General features: G+C 39.5%; 1 protein-coding gene across 3 annotated transcripts in view; it reads left to right on the plus strand.

Moving 5' to 3' along the window:
- LOC126484331 (allergen Tha p 1-like) overlaps nucleotides 1-16,011 on the plus strand; it is a 99,073-nt gene that overhangs the window by 22,155 nt on the left and 60,907 nt on the right. Inside the window, exon 2 of one of the 3 annotated variants that reach the window (XM_050107777.1) lies at nucleotides 896-1,103. The exons of 1 other annotated variant lie outside the window; for it this stretch is intronic. In XM_050107777.1, coding sequence (XP_049963734.1) covers nucleotides 896-1,089 — 194 coding nt within the window. In that variant the 3' untranslated portion in view covers nucleotides 1,090-1,103. Of the gene's footprint in view, nucleotides 1-895; nucleotides 1,159-16,011 lie in introns of those variants that run through there. One more of the 3 variants, XM_050107776.1, reaches the window with a different exon arrangement.

Raw genomic sequence — 16,011 nt, forward strand, 5'->3', positions numbered from 1 at the left:
ATACATACCACAGTGACATTCAATTTATTTCTGAAGCAAGTATTTACAATTAACCTACATCAATTTCGTGAATATCTGATTACTCATATTACAAATGGATGACTAAACTCTCTATATGGGATCAGTTTAGATAAAGTCGCATTTCAGGGCACAAGAGAAGTGGATACACTAACGTAACGAAATAATAACGCTATCTCGGATGGAAGCGCGTAGAAAATTTGTTGGGGCCCTGTTGTGGCTGCTGTTGCAGTCTATAAGGGGCAGTCAAATGAAAACGAGACAGATGGAAAAAAAGTGCGTCAGCTGCTCATTACTTCAAAAGTAATCGCCACAACTGTTCATACATTTATCCCATTGCAACAAAAGTCGCTCAGTGTCATCACGGAAAAATGTTTGCAGAAGCCTACGGAACCATGATTGTACCGAGGCATACACCTCTTCTTCCGAAGTAAATCGATGGGCCCATGTATTGCCAAGGTTATTTCGAGTACGCTGAAAAATTTTCGTTGGGAAGCTCTTACAGTTCCCCCATACAGTCCCGATTTCTCCCCAAGCGATTTCCATATTTTTGGAGCCCTAAAGAAAGACATTCGGGGCCGTCGTTTTTCTTCGGACGTGCAGGTGCACGCCTGGGTACAATCATGCTTCCGTAGGTAACCGCATTTTTCCATGAAGGCATTCACTGTCAGATCTCACAGTGGGCTGAGTGTATTTACATTTATTGCGATTACCTTTGAAATAATAAACAGTTTACCTATTTTTTCCGTCTGTCTCCCTTTACATGTAGTCATAATTAATACTCGTGTACAAACACAATTGTGGGAGATAAAAAATGATGAAAAACTACATTTTTATCTATCGGTAATGCTTTATCACACCAATTTACTTTCTACAGATACCATGTGGCGGCTCTTGGAGAAAGGCTGCAACAGCTGTGCGGAAGACGAGCGGAAGGTGTACAGTTTCATGGCGTACCTGTCCAACAACAGGCCGAATGAGTGGCAGCAAGTCCTGAGTATGTACGACCCTCAGGGCGACTTCAAGAGGAAGAACGGCGATCAGTGGAAAGAATACGGCGTCCTTGTGTAAAGCTCTTGTATCCGGTAAAGAATTTATTCTTGTGTACGTCAATAAAAGCATTGCTTACTTTGACAATAACATTTCAATCAGGCAATTGATTTTTTTTTTTTTTTGAGTTATCAGTCTTGTGACTGGTTTGATGCGGCCCGCCACGAATTCCTCTCGTGCGCCAACCTTTTCATCTCAGAGCAGTGCTTGTAACATATGTCCTCAATTATCTATTGGAGGTATTCCAATCTCTGTCTTCCTCTTCAGGTTTGACTGCCTACAGCTCCGTCTAGCACCATAAAGGTTACTCCACGATGTCTTAATAGATGTCCTATCATCCTGTCCCTTCTGATTATCAGTGTTTCTCATGTATTTATTTCCTCGCCGATTCTGCGGAGAAGCTCGTCATTACTTACCATAAGAGTCAACCTAATTTTCAATATGAAACTTCGTGGCAGATTAAAACTGTGTGTCGAACCGAGACTCGAACTCGGGAACTTTGCCTTTTGCGGTCAAGTGCTCTACCAACTGAACTACCCAAGCACGACTCACGACCCCTTCTCACGGATTTTATTCCGCCAGTACCTCGTCTCCTACCTTCCAAACTTCACAGAAGCTCTTCTGCGAACCTTGAAGAATCTGAACTCCTGGAAGAAAGGATATTGCAGAGACATGGCTTAGCCTCAGCCTGGGGGATGTCTCCGCAATATCCTTTCTTGCAGGAGTGCTAGTTCTGCAAGGTTGGTAGAAGAGCTTCTGTGAAGTTTGGAAGGTAGGAGACGAATTACTGGCAGAATTCAAGCTGTGAGGGCGGGTCGTGAGTGGTGCTTGGGTAGCTCAGTTGGTAGAGCACTTTCCCCCAAAAGGCAAAGGTCGGAGTTCGAGTCTCAGTCCGGCACGCAGTTTTAATCTGCCAAGAAGTTTCATATCAGCGCACACTCCGCTGCAGAGTGAAAATCTCATTCTCGTTATTTTCAATATTCTTATGTAGCACTGCATCCCGAAAGCTTCGATTCTGCTCAGTTATGGTTTTCCCACACTCCGCGTTTCACTGCCATACGATGCTGTGCTCCAAACGTACATTCTTAGAAACTTCTTCCTCAAATTAGGACTTACGTATGATACTAGTAGACTACTCTTGGTCAGGAATGCTCTCTTTACCTGCACTAGCCTGCTTTTTATGTTCGCCTTTCTCCGCCCATCGCCGGTCATTTTGCTGCCTTGGTGGGAGAACTCCGTTACTTCGCCTACTTCGGGGTCCCCAATTCTTACGTTAAGTTTTTTGCTGTTCTCATTTCTGCTACTCCTCATTACTTTCGTCTTTCTTCGATTTACTCTCAATCCATATTCTGAACTCATTACACTGTTCATTCCATACAACAGATACTGTAAAAAAATGTTCAAATGTGTGTGAAATCTTATGGGACTTAACTGCTAAGGTCATCAGTCCCTAAGCTTACACACTACGTAACCTAAATTATCCTAAGGACAAACACACACACCCATGCACGAAGGAGGACTCGAACCTCCGCCAGGACCAGCCGCACAGTTCATGACTGCAGCGCCTGAGACCGCTCGGCTAATGCCGCGCGGCAACAGATACTGTAATTCTTCTTCAATTTCATTGAGAATAGCTATGTTATCAGCGATTCTTAGCATTTATATCCTTTTACCTTGCATTTTTATCCCACTCTTGAACCTTCCATTCATTTCCGTCATTAATTCTTCCATCTGTAGATTGAACAGTAGGTGTGGAATAGTACATCTCTGTTTTAAACACATTTTAATATGAGCACTTTGCTTTTGTCTTCTAGTCTTAATGTTCATTATTGGATATTATACATACTTTTCCTTTATTTTTCTAAGAATTTCGAGCATCTTGCACCATTTGACATTGTCGAACGATTTTCCCAGGTCCTCTCTTGATTTTTGTATAGTCTTGTAACCATCATCAACCAGCTTCAGAATTGCCTCTCTGGTGCCCTTATTTTTCCTAAAGCCAAACTGATCATCATCTAGCACATCCTCAGTTTGATTTTTCATTCTTATGTATATTATTCTTGACAGTGACTTGTATGAAAGAGCTATTCAGCTGATTGTGCTATAGTTCTGGCATCTTTGGGATTGCGCGGATAACGTTTTTCTAAAAGTTTGATGGTATATGGGTATATCGCCAGACACATACATTATACGCATCAACGCGAATAGTAGTTTTGTGGCCGCTCCCCGCACGATTTTAGAAATTCTGATGGAATTTTACCGATCCCTTATGCCTTATGTGATATTAATTGTCCAAAGGTCTTTTAAATTCTGTCTCTAATACGAGACCCCTATCTCTTCCTTGTCAACTCCTATTTCTTCTTGTATTACGTCATCAGGTAAGTTCTCCCCCTCGTAGAGGCGCTCACTTAACTCTTTCCGCATATCCGCTCTCTTCACCGCGTTTAACAGTGGAGTTCCCGTTACATTCTTAACGTTACGGGCGGTTGTATTGACTTTCCTAAGTATCTTAGCCTCAGAGAACTTAGAGAACTTCAAGCGTACCTCTTCAATCCTTAGTACTTCCGTATCCCACTTCTTTGCACACTGATTCTTCCCGACTAGTCTCTTAAACGTCAGCCTACTTGTGCTCTGAGTCTATACCTGCTCCTGAGTAAGCATTAAAATTCAATATGTGATTTTGAAATCTCTACCCGACCATGGTAGAATGTAACTGGAATCTTCCTCCATCTCTCCGCCTTTCCCAAGTATACTTGCTCTTGTTGTGATTTTGAACAGATTATTCGCTACTACTAGCTGAAATTTATGGCAGAACTCAGTTAGTCTTTCTCCTCTCTCACTTTTACTATCAAGTCCATAATTATTATCTCGTAACTCTTTCTTCTACTCCTTACCCTACACCGTATTCCAATCCCCCACGACTATTAGTTTTTTTTTATCAACATACTCAGCTACCCATTCAGTATCCTCGTATATTCCCTCTATCTCCTCCTCTTCTACTACCGACGTTCACATGTATACCTGAACTATTGCTGTCGGTGTTGGTTTGCTATCGATTCTGATGAGAACAACCTTATCACCGAAGCGTTCACAGTAACTCACTCTCTGCCCTGCCTTCCTATTCATAACGAATCCTACTCCTGCTACAGCATTTTCTGTTGCTGTTGATATTACCCTATACTCATCTGACCAGAAGTCTTTGTCGTCTTTGCATTCGCTTTACTGATCCCCACTACTATAGGTAGATATAATCTTACAATTTCCATTTTCATATTTTCTATCTTTCATATCACGTTCAAACTTCTGACATTCCTTGCCCCGACTCGTAGAACGTTACCCTGCCTTCGGTTATTCGATCTTATTCTCATGGTCATCGCTCCCATGGCAGTACCTCGCGGGAGACCCGAATGTGGGACCGCTCCAAAATATTTTGCCAATGAACAGATTATCATGACGCTTTGTTCAATTACAGGCCACATGTGCTGTGGATACACATTATGTGTCTTTAACGCAGTAGCTTTCGTTGCCTTCTGCATCCTCACACTGTTGATCACTGCTGATTCTTCCTCCTTTTAGGGACAGTTTCCCTCCCCAAGGGGAAGAGAATGCCCTGAACATCTGTCCCCTCCTCCGCAGTGCCGTTGGTAGTACGAGGTTATCTTCTTATGCTGGTCTTTGGCCGCCTTTGCTGATGAGTATTTATTCAAAATTTAAGCAGGGGCAGGGTTCGAAACCAGTACCCATATAATATAAATATATTGACCTTGAGGATCACGTGAACTTTCAACTCTTATTAATGTTACACAGAATCCACCTTTCAATTCAGATACGTGTTTTGCATTATTTGTGTAACATTCAGACGTCCATTGAAAGCTCATATCATCGTTGCGACATTCCATTCAGATGTTGGGGAAAAATAGACATGAACAATAGATGGTACATTTCACTCACTTTAGTCTGTAATCGGTGTCGATTGGACGCAATTAGCGGAAGCTGGTGCTTTGTGACTCTCATTAGCTTAATAAGAGATGAGCATTCATTTATAATAAATAATATTAAAATCAAAACTGTTTTAGTAGCTTCATCCGCGCGATCGATATTAGCCTAGAGTATATTACTATCGTTCATTTGCAAATGAACAAAGGCCAAAATTTCAGTCATCGTTTCTCATTAGCAGCAAAAACTTAGAAGAATTGATGCATATGTCGCTCATCGATCAAATACACACTGCGGACCCATCAGAAAGAAACCTTTTGGATTCAAAAACAAGGTTTCTGTCGATGTGCATGTGGCGCGAAGATTTATTTACAGTGCAGAATATTATATGTGATTTTCACTTGTAGAGGTATTTTCAAGGACAGCCGTACTCAAATTATCCCATCACAACGGAACAGATGACATCTCATCGATATAACTATAGATGCCGCATCTCACGCAGAGCTCACAGTTTAATGAATCGCTTCGATGTCAACGGAAATGTAAAGAAGTGTTCTCCAGGCCAGTAACTAAGGTAACGTATTTCGAGGTAGCCGTTTGAACGTTTTCCATTTGATCACCCTATATAAGTTACCTTTAATGTGAGATGAAGGCTTTGGAGAAATATACACTACTGGCCATTAAAATTGCTACACCAAGAAGAAATGCAGATGATAAACGGGTGTTCATTGGACAAATATATTATACTAGAACTGACATGTGATTATATTTTCACGCAGTTTGGGTTCATGGATCCTGAAAAATCAGTACCCACAACAACCACCTCTGGCCGTAATAACGGCCTTGATACGCCTGGGCATTGAGGCAAACAGAGTTTGGATGGCGTGTACAGATACAGCTGCCCATGCAGCTTCAACACGATACCACAGTTCATCAAGAGTAGTGACTGGCGTACTGTGACGAGACAGTTGCTCGGCCACCATTGATCAGACGTTTTCAATTGGTGAGAGATCTGGAGAATGTGCTGGCCAGGGCAGCAGTCGAACATTTTCTGTATCCAGAAAGGCCCGTACAGGACCTGAAATGCGGTTGTGCGTTATCCTGCTGAAATGTAGTGTTTCGCAGGGATCGAATGAAGGGTAGAGCTACGGGCCGTAACTCATGTGAAATGTAACGTCAACTGTTCAGAGTGCCGTCAATGCGAACAACCGAGCGAGGTGGCGCAGTGGTTAGCACACTGGACTCGCATTCGGGAGGCCGACGGTTCAATCCCGTCTCCAGCCATCCTGATTTAGGTTTTCCGTGATTTCCCTAAATCGCTTCAGGCAAATGCCGGGATGGTTCCTTTGAAAGGGCACGGCCGATTTCCTTCCCAATCCTTCCCTAACCCGAGCATGAGCTTCGTCTCTAATGACCTCGTTGTCGACGGGACGTTAAACACTAACCACCACCACCACCAATGCGAACAAGAGGTGACCGAGACGTGTAACCAATGGCACCCCATACCATCACGCCGGGTGATACGCCAGTATGGCGATGACGAATACACGCTTCCAATGTGCGTTCACCGCGATGTCGCTAAACACGGATGCGACCATCATGCTGTAAACAGAACCTGGATTCATCCGAAAAAATGACGTTTTGCCATTCATGCACCCAGGTTCGTCGTTGAGTACACCATCGCAGGCGCTCCTGTCTGTGATGCAGCGTCAAGGGTAACCGCAGCCATGGTCTCCGAGCTGATAGTCCATGCTGCTGCAAACGTCGTCGAACTGTTCGTGCAGATGGTTGTTGTCTTGCAAACGTCCCCATCTGTTGACCCAGGGATCGAGATGTGGCTGCACGATCCGTTACAGCTATGCGGATAAGATTCCTGTCATCTCGACAGCTAGTGATACGAGGCCGTTGGGATCCAGCACGGCGTTCCGTATTACCCTCCTGAACCCATCGATTGAATATTCTGCAAACAGTCATTGGATCTCAACCAACGCGAGCAGCAATGTCGCGATACGATAAACTGCAATCGCGATAGGCTATAATCCGACCATTGTCAAAGTCGAAAACGTGATGGTACGCATTTCTCCTCCTTACACGAGCCATCACAACGTTTCACCAGGCAATGCCGGTCACAAGCTGTTTGTGTATGAGAAATCGGCTGGAAACTTTCCTCATGTCATCACGTTGTAGGTGTCGCCACCGGCGCCAACCTTGTGTGAATGGTCTGAAAGGCTAATCATTTGCATATCACAGCATCTTCTTCCTGTCGGTTAAATTTCGCGTCTGTAGAACGTCATCTTCGTGGTGTAGCAATTTTAATGGCCAATAGCGTAGTACGCTAGATTGTTTCCCTTCTGAATATGTGTTCAGATAGTATTAATTTGAACATGGTGCCTTTTGTATCCATGAGTGCAATTTTTAATCTAGCTGTATCCAGAACGAATGTTATGGCTATTTTGGTTCTGGGTCACATTACACGTGAATAACATTGAAAAATACAAGTCCTAGATGGCTAAATATCAGAAGCAGCTGCATGAGATCACAAGCCACCTAACCATTATATATGACGTCATCATCATCGTCACGTAAGAGGACATGCTCCCTTATGTATGACGTCACTCGCAATGCTAGAAGCTACACCTTCTTTCTTGGAATGGTGGCAGCCACTAAACCGAACCAGTCACATCCTAGTAATTTACAGTATCAAACCCAAAGCACTGACTTTTTTTCATTAGGATACTGGAACATATACAATGTCGATCGTTATGAATTACCTCGATGGTAACTGTCTATTGAAACATAGTATAGATCCAGAAAATATAATTTTTGTGAAACATAAGTAGCTCTTTATTCGCACGAAGTAATGAGTGCTATCGACATGGGATCTCAAATTGATTGAATATTCCTAGGTATCCATAAGGCTTTTGACACCGTTCTTCACCTCGCAAGAGACTTCTAATCAAATTGAGTGTCTATGGAGTATGACTTGTGCGACTGGATTTGTGCTTTCCTATCAGAAAGGTCAAAGTATGTAGTAATCAACGGAGAAGCAGCGAGTAAAATAAAAGTGATAACCGGTGTTCTCAAATGACGCGTCATAAACCCTCTACTGTTATTAGTCGATACAAGGTCAATCACACAAAAACTTGCTCCTCAAATACGCAGAAATGGAAAGCGTTACTGGGACTTTGACATCTAATTGACTAGCAAGTTTCAGTCCTCTTAAGGGAAGCACAACCACACTTTAAGCAAACATAACAACATCGTACCTAGCATTTACGCATGCTGACTGGCTTAAAACAAGTGTCGTTCTGGAAACTTTTCAAAATACGATGTCTCGTAAACGACTCGCACAAGACTCCTGCAACAAACACCACTGACATTTTGATTTAATCCACTTTTAGTCAAAATGGTTCAAATGGCTCTGAGCACTATGGGACTTAACATCTGTGCTCATCAGTACCCTGGAACTTAGGACTAATTAAACATAACTAACCTAAGGACATCACACACATCCATGCCCGAGGCAGGATTCGAATCTGCGACCGTAGCGGTCCCGCGGTTCCAGACTGAAGCGCCTAGAACCGCACGGCCACACCGGCCGGCCTACTTTTAGTCTGTTAATGTCAATAGGCATTTTTCCATTTGAAAAAGTGTATGTTTGCAGAAAAATACACTTACATTTTGTTGATTGGCTAATAATACGAGCCACTGACTATCATTCCATTCTGTGCAAACCGCAAATCAATAGCACTTTTTATTTCCGAAATGTTGGAGGTGCAAGTTTCAGTTTAGGAAAGAATCTGAAGAGACTTCTTAAATTTTTTTACAGATGTAGCTGTCATTTAACGTTTAGTAAAGTCATCAGACGCATAAACCCAATTACAAAATGACTTTGACAAGACATCTGTGAATGGCAATTGTCTCTTGAATAAGAGCAAGTATGAAGTCATTCACATGAGTAAGGAAAGAAACTTAAATTACGGTTACACGATATATCACATATATTTAAAGGCTGTCAGTTCAACTACATATCTGGGAATAACAATTATGAACACCTTAAACTAGAAGTATCACACAGATAGCGTTGTGAGGGCGGCAAACCAAAGACTAAGGTTTATTGAGAGAATACCTAGAAAATGCAACAAATGCGCCAAAGAGACTGTTTACACTAGGCTTTTACATCCTATTATTGCTGTGTGGTTTGGGGCCCTTACCAGATAAGCTTGACAGATTAATTCCAAAGAAGGGCAGCACGTTTCGTATTTTCGCGAAATAGGGAAGAGTGCGTCGTTGATACGATAAGCGATTTGGCAAGGTAATCATTTAAAAAAGGCGTATTTCGTTGCAGCAGGGTCTTTTCACAAAATTTCAGTCACCAGCTTTCTCTTCTGAATGTGAAAATGTTTTATTGTTGCCAACGTACTTAGAGAGTAATGATCATCGCAGTAAAATAAAGGAAATCAGAGCTCGTAAAAAAAGATTTAAGTGTTCATTTTTGCCACACATTGTTAGAAAATGGAACGGTAGAGAAGTAGCTCAACCACACATTGTTAGAGAATGAGACGGTAGAGAAGTAGTCTAAAGGTGGTTCGAAGAACCCTCTGCCAGGCAATTAAGTGTGAATTGGAGAATAGTGATACAGATGTAGATATCTGAAGTTTAAGTTCTAAGTTCAAAAGTGTATGATTATATACAAAAATACGAAGTAACTTGGCGCTAATGATCTAATTTATATGACATCACTTGCGAACATCTATAGTTCGATCTGTGTACTACACTTAACACTAACTGGCCGACTTCGTACAAAAAACGGGTGAGTCAGTAACCCTGTTAACACGTTAAATCTTCTGCTTAAAATTTTTGGAAACTATTTGGCCAAATCACAAAACCTTAAAACTCTCACCACGTTCGTTTGGCCGTTACCTAAAATAGAGGATGTATAAACCGGCAAAAAATCTGCCACTACCCGCTGATCGAAAATGAAACACAGCCTTATAAAATGTGGAATGTGGCTAACAGTAATCTCCCCCCCCCCCCCTCAAGCACCATACATTGAAGGGTCCTCTCACCGTAGCAAGAAGCCTTGAGACATACAGCTATGCTATACGCTGTAACCTCCCCACAAAAATTATAAATAATAATAATGAATGTGATTCTAATTTAGTGTAACCTCTCTACAGAAATTCATTCACATTTAACCTCCACACAAAATTTAAAATTAAATAAATATTATTTTGGTTAATGATTCTAATTTTAGTGTGACCTCAGAACAAAACTGGTTCCCATTTATAATCTCCGTGCAGAAATGCATTCACATTTAATGTACCCACAAAATTCTTTTCACATTTAATGTAAGCTCGAAACAAAAAAATTCCTAAATCCCGAAATAAAAATAAAATTAAGTAACCTGGTAAAATTTGGACGACAGCAGTGCTGCGTCGTGGCCCTGTAAGATCATTCTGCATAAAAAGCAAAAATTCTTACCTCAATAAAAACGGCGAATATATCTGCTCTTACTTAACATTTTTCCGGCACAGCTCCGTGCAATGCTGGCCTATACATTTGTGATTTGTGAAAGGAAGCAACTGATTTTTTGAAATGAATGCTTTTTTAAAAAAAATTACTTTATATTACAAAAATCATTATTAGGACATTTTTTTAAAACATTTGGGTGACAGTTCAGATACATTACTAGATACGCGCGAGGCTGCTTTTTACCTGATACAACAATACCCAGGCTCCGGACTCCCGACCAGAGCAGACTGCAGACAGGCGCAGACATCCTCAGACTAGCGACTAGCAACAACCAACTGCTACAGTTACACAGTTCGTGCTGCAGTCAACACTGCTCTCTGGTCAGTGATTCTCATATCGCAGGCAGCGCATACCTCTTACATAACCCTCCACTGGGGGGGGGGGGGGGGGGGGGGGCAAAAATTTGGCAGCGATGGTGAGTCAATTGGACTTGCCATGAGCAACAAATTTTTCTTAATTAACTGAGTTTACAGTCACAGAATATATACATATATATAAGTGCAGAACATGAAATAAAATATAGTGCACTTGCACTGAGTACAGAACATATCAAGAAATCACAAAATGTAAACGCAATGAGTACAAATCATATTAACAAATGACATAAAGTGCACACACACTGTAGTACAGAACATATCAAGAACATAAACTGCATACGCACTGTAGTACAGAACATATCAGGTAATGACAAAATGTATACGCAATGAGTACAAATCATAATAGCAAATGACATAAAGTGCACACGCACTGTAGTACAGAACATATCAAGAAATCACAAAATGTATACGCAATGAGTACAAATCATATTAACAAATGACATAAAGTGCATACGCACTGTAGTATTTTTTACCATTTTACAAGAACTAGGATAGGAAAGGGAAGGATTTGCATCTTGGTTGTAGCACAGTAGGTTGCACGTAGCTGTACTGAAAGTCCAAATCTTTCTACAGAAGCACAACACCACGTGAGGCAATCTGAAGTTCTCTTCCCTGAAGTATTAATCAGTGTAGCCAAGACACTGAAATGTCGTATTAATATTCAATGTTATCGTTTTGGTAGTACATTAGGTACACCAAACAGTGGGACCATAATAACATCTCCATCGATCATGGTGGTGGACAGCATGTTGTGTCAACACCACGTTCTTGTAAGGTACACCAACGTAGAATTAGTGCAAAAACCAAATATGGTGCTCCATGATCATGAGGATAGACAGGACAAACAGATATTGCAGTAATTTCTGGTAATTAGGTCAGAAGGTGAAGGACATTAAGTCTTATGCCAGTCATCATTGAGAATTACACTAGTCTATCAACTGATTTGAGTAATTGGTGGCACTCATCGCCTAGTTACTGAACATTTCTGTACTATGTATGAAGTATTACAGAATAATGTTCATAAGTCATCTGATTATAGTGAACATTGGCACTCATTGGCCAGTTACAAACCATTTTTATGCATTATTCAAAAGTGATCATTCAAAACAAGAGTTAATTAATGGCATACTATTTACATAATTCAGCTAGTTATAGTAATCATTGGAACTCATTGGCCAGTTACAAACCATCAGAAGTCATCCTTCAAAACAGGAGCTAATGAGTGTAGCATCAAGCTACTAGTATTCATATATATAGCATGTAAGTGACATAATACAAATTTAAAATATAAGAAAAAGTGGCATTAATTGGCCAATTACTAAACACATAGCAAGTATTGAATATTACAAAACATTTTTCATCATTGAAGTGACATACAACATATTTAAAATAATTATTAGCACTCATTGGCCAGTTAGAAATCATCAGAAGTCATTATTCAAACGGGAGCTAATGAGTGTAGCATCAAGCTACTGGTATTCATATATAATAGCATGTAAGTGACATAATACAAATTGAAAATATAAGAAACAGTGGCATTCATTGGCCAGTTACTAAACATATAGCAAGTATTGAATATTACAAAACATTTTTCATCATTCAAGTGACATATGACATACTTAAAATAATTATTGGCACTCATTGATCAGTTACAGACCATCAGAAGTCATCAGTCAAAGTGAGAGTTAGTTATTTACATAGCATTTATAGAGTATAACAAAAATATTATTTACAGAAATTATTGGCATAGCATGTATGCATTATTACAAAATATCATTCATTATTACTCAGAACTCATCATTCAAGTGACATATGACATTTTAAAAATGTAACACTCTGTAACTATTACTCAAAGTCTGTGATTAGAAAACATCATTCAGTATTACTGAGAACTCTCTTAAACTGGTAGCATTATTTGGGACTGTTAATACATTTTTTTTGTGCTAGCAATGCATTGCGTTGGGATCGATAACTAATTGCTGGGGCATAACAATATTTGATTTTGACTTATTGCTGCGAATGAGGATAGGTAACGTCATTCATCATGAGTCAGCTGTAGCAAGGTTATGAAACAAGTAGAGTATATGTGATCACATTCATGAATGACACACACAAATGGGTAAAAAAAGCAAGTACTAGAACAGGTTTAATGATCAACTGCTTATAGCACATTAATTTCATGAATAGCTTCTCCTAGAAAAAAATACAAAATGGATTATTAAGCTGAAAGAAGAAACGCCTATTATGCTGAAAAGTAGTGAACTTCGAATTAACAGGTAATGAAATGTGTATTCAATATATATGTTCTCTAGCTGTCCTTTCCAAAACCTTCAGTCATTATACCATGCGACATAAGACATACTGTCAAAACGAAGTGCAACAAATACTTAAATAACTACATAGCATTTCTTAACTAACAGTAAATATATAAACTTCCTCAATATCCTCATCTGCAAAGAAAAACTTAAAAGTGGTGCGTTTAGTGGCCATATAAAATTTATCACTATCATCACCTGTAAACAAAAACTTCATTATTCATATCACCATAACTCCATTATTATCATCACCTGCAAAGAAAAACTTCATTATTCATATTACCATATTCTTCATCACTATTCATCACCATTCATTATCATCTGCAAAAAGACACTTCATTATTCATGTTACTATTTACTTCATACAACTATTCATAGTATAGAGTTCCTTATTTCTAGCATATTTCATCACTAATACTAAGATGTGTAGTTCTGTTTGACAGCCTGCATCAATCGCCTCGTATTCTGAAAGAAAAAATTAGTTAAGACCGCTATCATACGATGTGTATAGTATATTCTTGTTAATGCTTGTTAATTCTGATCCATTTACTCTTCGTGACGAGGTATTGCATCTTCTTTCTTTCATTCCGATGGTGAAATTCCCATTTCATAGTAATCCACTGTGGTTTGTTTAATTTATTTCTTTTATGCGTTATTGCTTTCTGAAAATGATGAACAATGATTAATGTCTTGCATTTAAATCATATACCCATTAAATAAAAACTGGTTTCTAGTGATATAATTGAGCATACAGCAAAGCATGACAGAAAACGTAGTAGGTCAAAAACATAGACAGTGTTCAGATGCAAAAATGTACACAGAATATCATAATGTAGTAGCAAAAAAAAAAAAAAAATGTAAAATAGTCACGACGTTGAGATATCATAAGGCAAAATGTCAAAGTCAACTGGTGTTTGTTACATCTTAAACATTTCATAGTGCATACAAACAAAACAGGAAAACAATCATACATACATGAAGAATGGAAAATGTGCACGATCTGATGTGTAACGACAAGAAATGCCTTTCTTTGTTCAGCTTGTATGTTGTGTAGTTGATAGCGGCGAGAGTTGAAGACTTTAATGGAGAAAGAATTTGATAAAATTAATATGTCACTAGATAGAATTGCATAATTGGTCATAAAATACGTAAGCTTATCTGGAAAAATGTGCACGGTCTGATGTGTAACGACAAGAAAAGCGAACTGCTAACCTTACCTTGCCGGGCACTCGCCAAGAAAAAATATGATAATCATCAGTAAGTGTTCATATAAATATAATTGCATAAGTGGTCATAAAATATGTAAGTTTATCTGGAAAAATGTGCACAGTCTGATGTGTAACGACAAGAAAAGCGACCTGCTAACCTTACCTTGCTGGGCACTTGCCAAGAAAAAATATCATAATCATCAGTAAGTAGTCACATAAATATAATTGCATCATTGGTCATATAAAAATCAGGAAATGGCATTACAGTGTGATAAATCATAAAGTATATTCATTTAATAAAGGGAGACATGGTGATTGCCTTTACTTTTTCTGGTTCTCATAGTTTCGACGTGTACTACATTGGGGTGAGGAATGCTGCGAATTCGATATGGACCTGCGTATAGAAGCTCAAATTTACTACATCTATTCTTTCCTCTGTTAGATAAATAGTGTGTACGTACTAATATCTTCTGTCCAATGTGAAAGTCACGGCGTGTACAAAACTGTTTTTGCTGTCTTCTCCGGCGCTCTGCGGCACGATTGATGTTGTTCAGCGCAATGTCAATTATTTCATGGTGTCGTAGTCGACGAGATGTAGGAAAGGTTACTAATTCTTTAATTTTGTTAGGTGGTTCAACATTTTTCAGTATAACAGTCGGAGATAGCATAGTAGATTCATTTGGTATGGAATTAATTACATCCTGGAATGAGAGTATGTGTGTGTCCCAATCAATATGTTTTTTATGGCAGTATATTCTACACAGTTTACCAATTTCTTTCATTAGTCGTTCACAAGGGTTCGAAGAAGCATGGTACCTGGATATATAGATCGGAGAAATGATTCTAGCTCGAAACATACGTGTCCATATAGCAGATCGAAACTGTGATCCATTGTCGGAAATTACTTTCAATACATGCCCTACATGGAATAGAAAATGTTTTACAAATGCTTTCGAAACAGTTTTAGCAGTAGCTTTGCGTAACGGAGTGAAGGAAACAAATTTCGAAGTGAGTTCAACAGCGACAAAGATGTAGCAAAAACCTCTAATAGTTATGGGAATCGGACCAAAAATGTCTACAGCAGCCATGTGTCTCAATTTAACAGGTACAATGGGATGTAACGGAGGAATATGTGAAGTCGTATCTGACTTAGCTTTCTGGCAGATTTTACATGACGCTAAAACTCGTCGAACACGTTTCTCCATGTTGGTAAAATAACAGTTCTGTCTCAGTATAAGAAAACATTTTCTGGCTCCATAATGTGCGTAACTTAAATGGGTATACCAAATTAATTTGTTAACAAGCTCGTCAGGAATACATAATAACCAGTTGTTGCTGTCAGGGTGAGAGCGGCGAAACAGATTATTATTCCGTACAGTGAAATGGTTTCTAATGGTAACATTATTCCTATCTTGCCAAAGGTGTTTAATTTCTTTCCATACGTTGTCTTTATTCTGCTCTTGTGCTATGTCTTGTAATGACGACGAAATGAAATTTTCAAATGCAACTTGTTGAATGTACATGACGCTGAAATTTGCTTTGCAGAAGTTGGTTGCGATGTCTTGCTGATTG

This window comes from Schistocerca serialis, chromosome 6, assembly GCF_023864345.2.
Source record: "Schistocerca serialis cubense isolate TAMUIC-IGC-003099 chromosome 6, iqSchSeri2.2, whole genome shotgun sequence".
In the NCBI taxonomy this organism is placed as follows: domain Eukaryota; kingdom Metazoa; phylum Arthropoda; class Insecta; order Orthoptera; family Acrididae; genus Schistocerca; species Schistocerca serialis.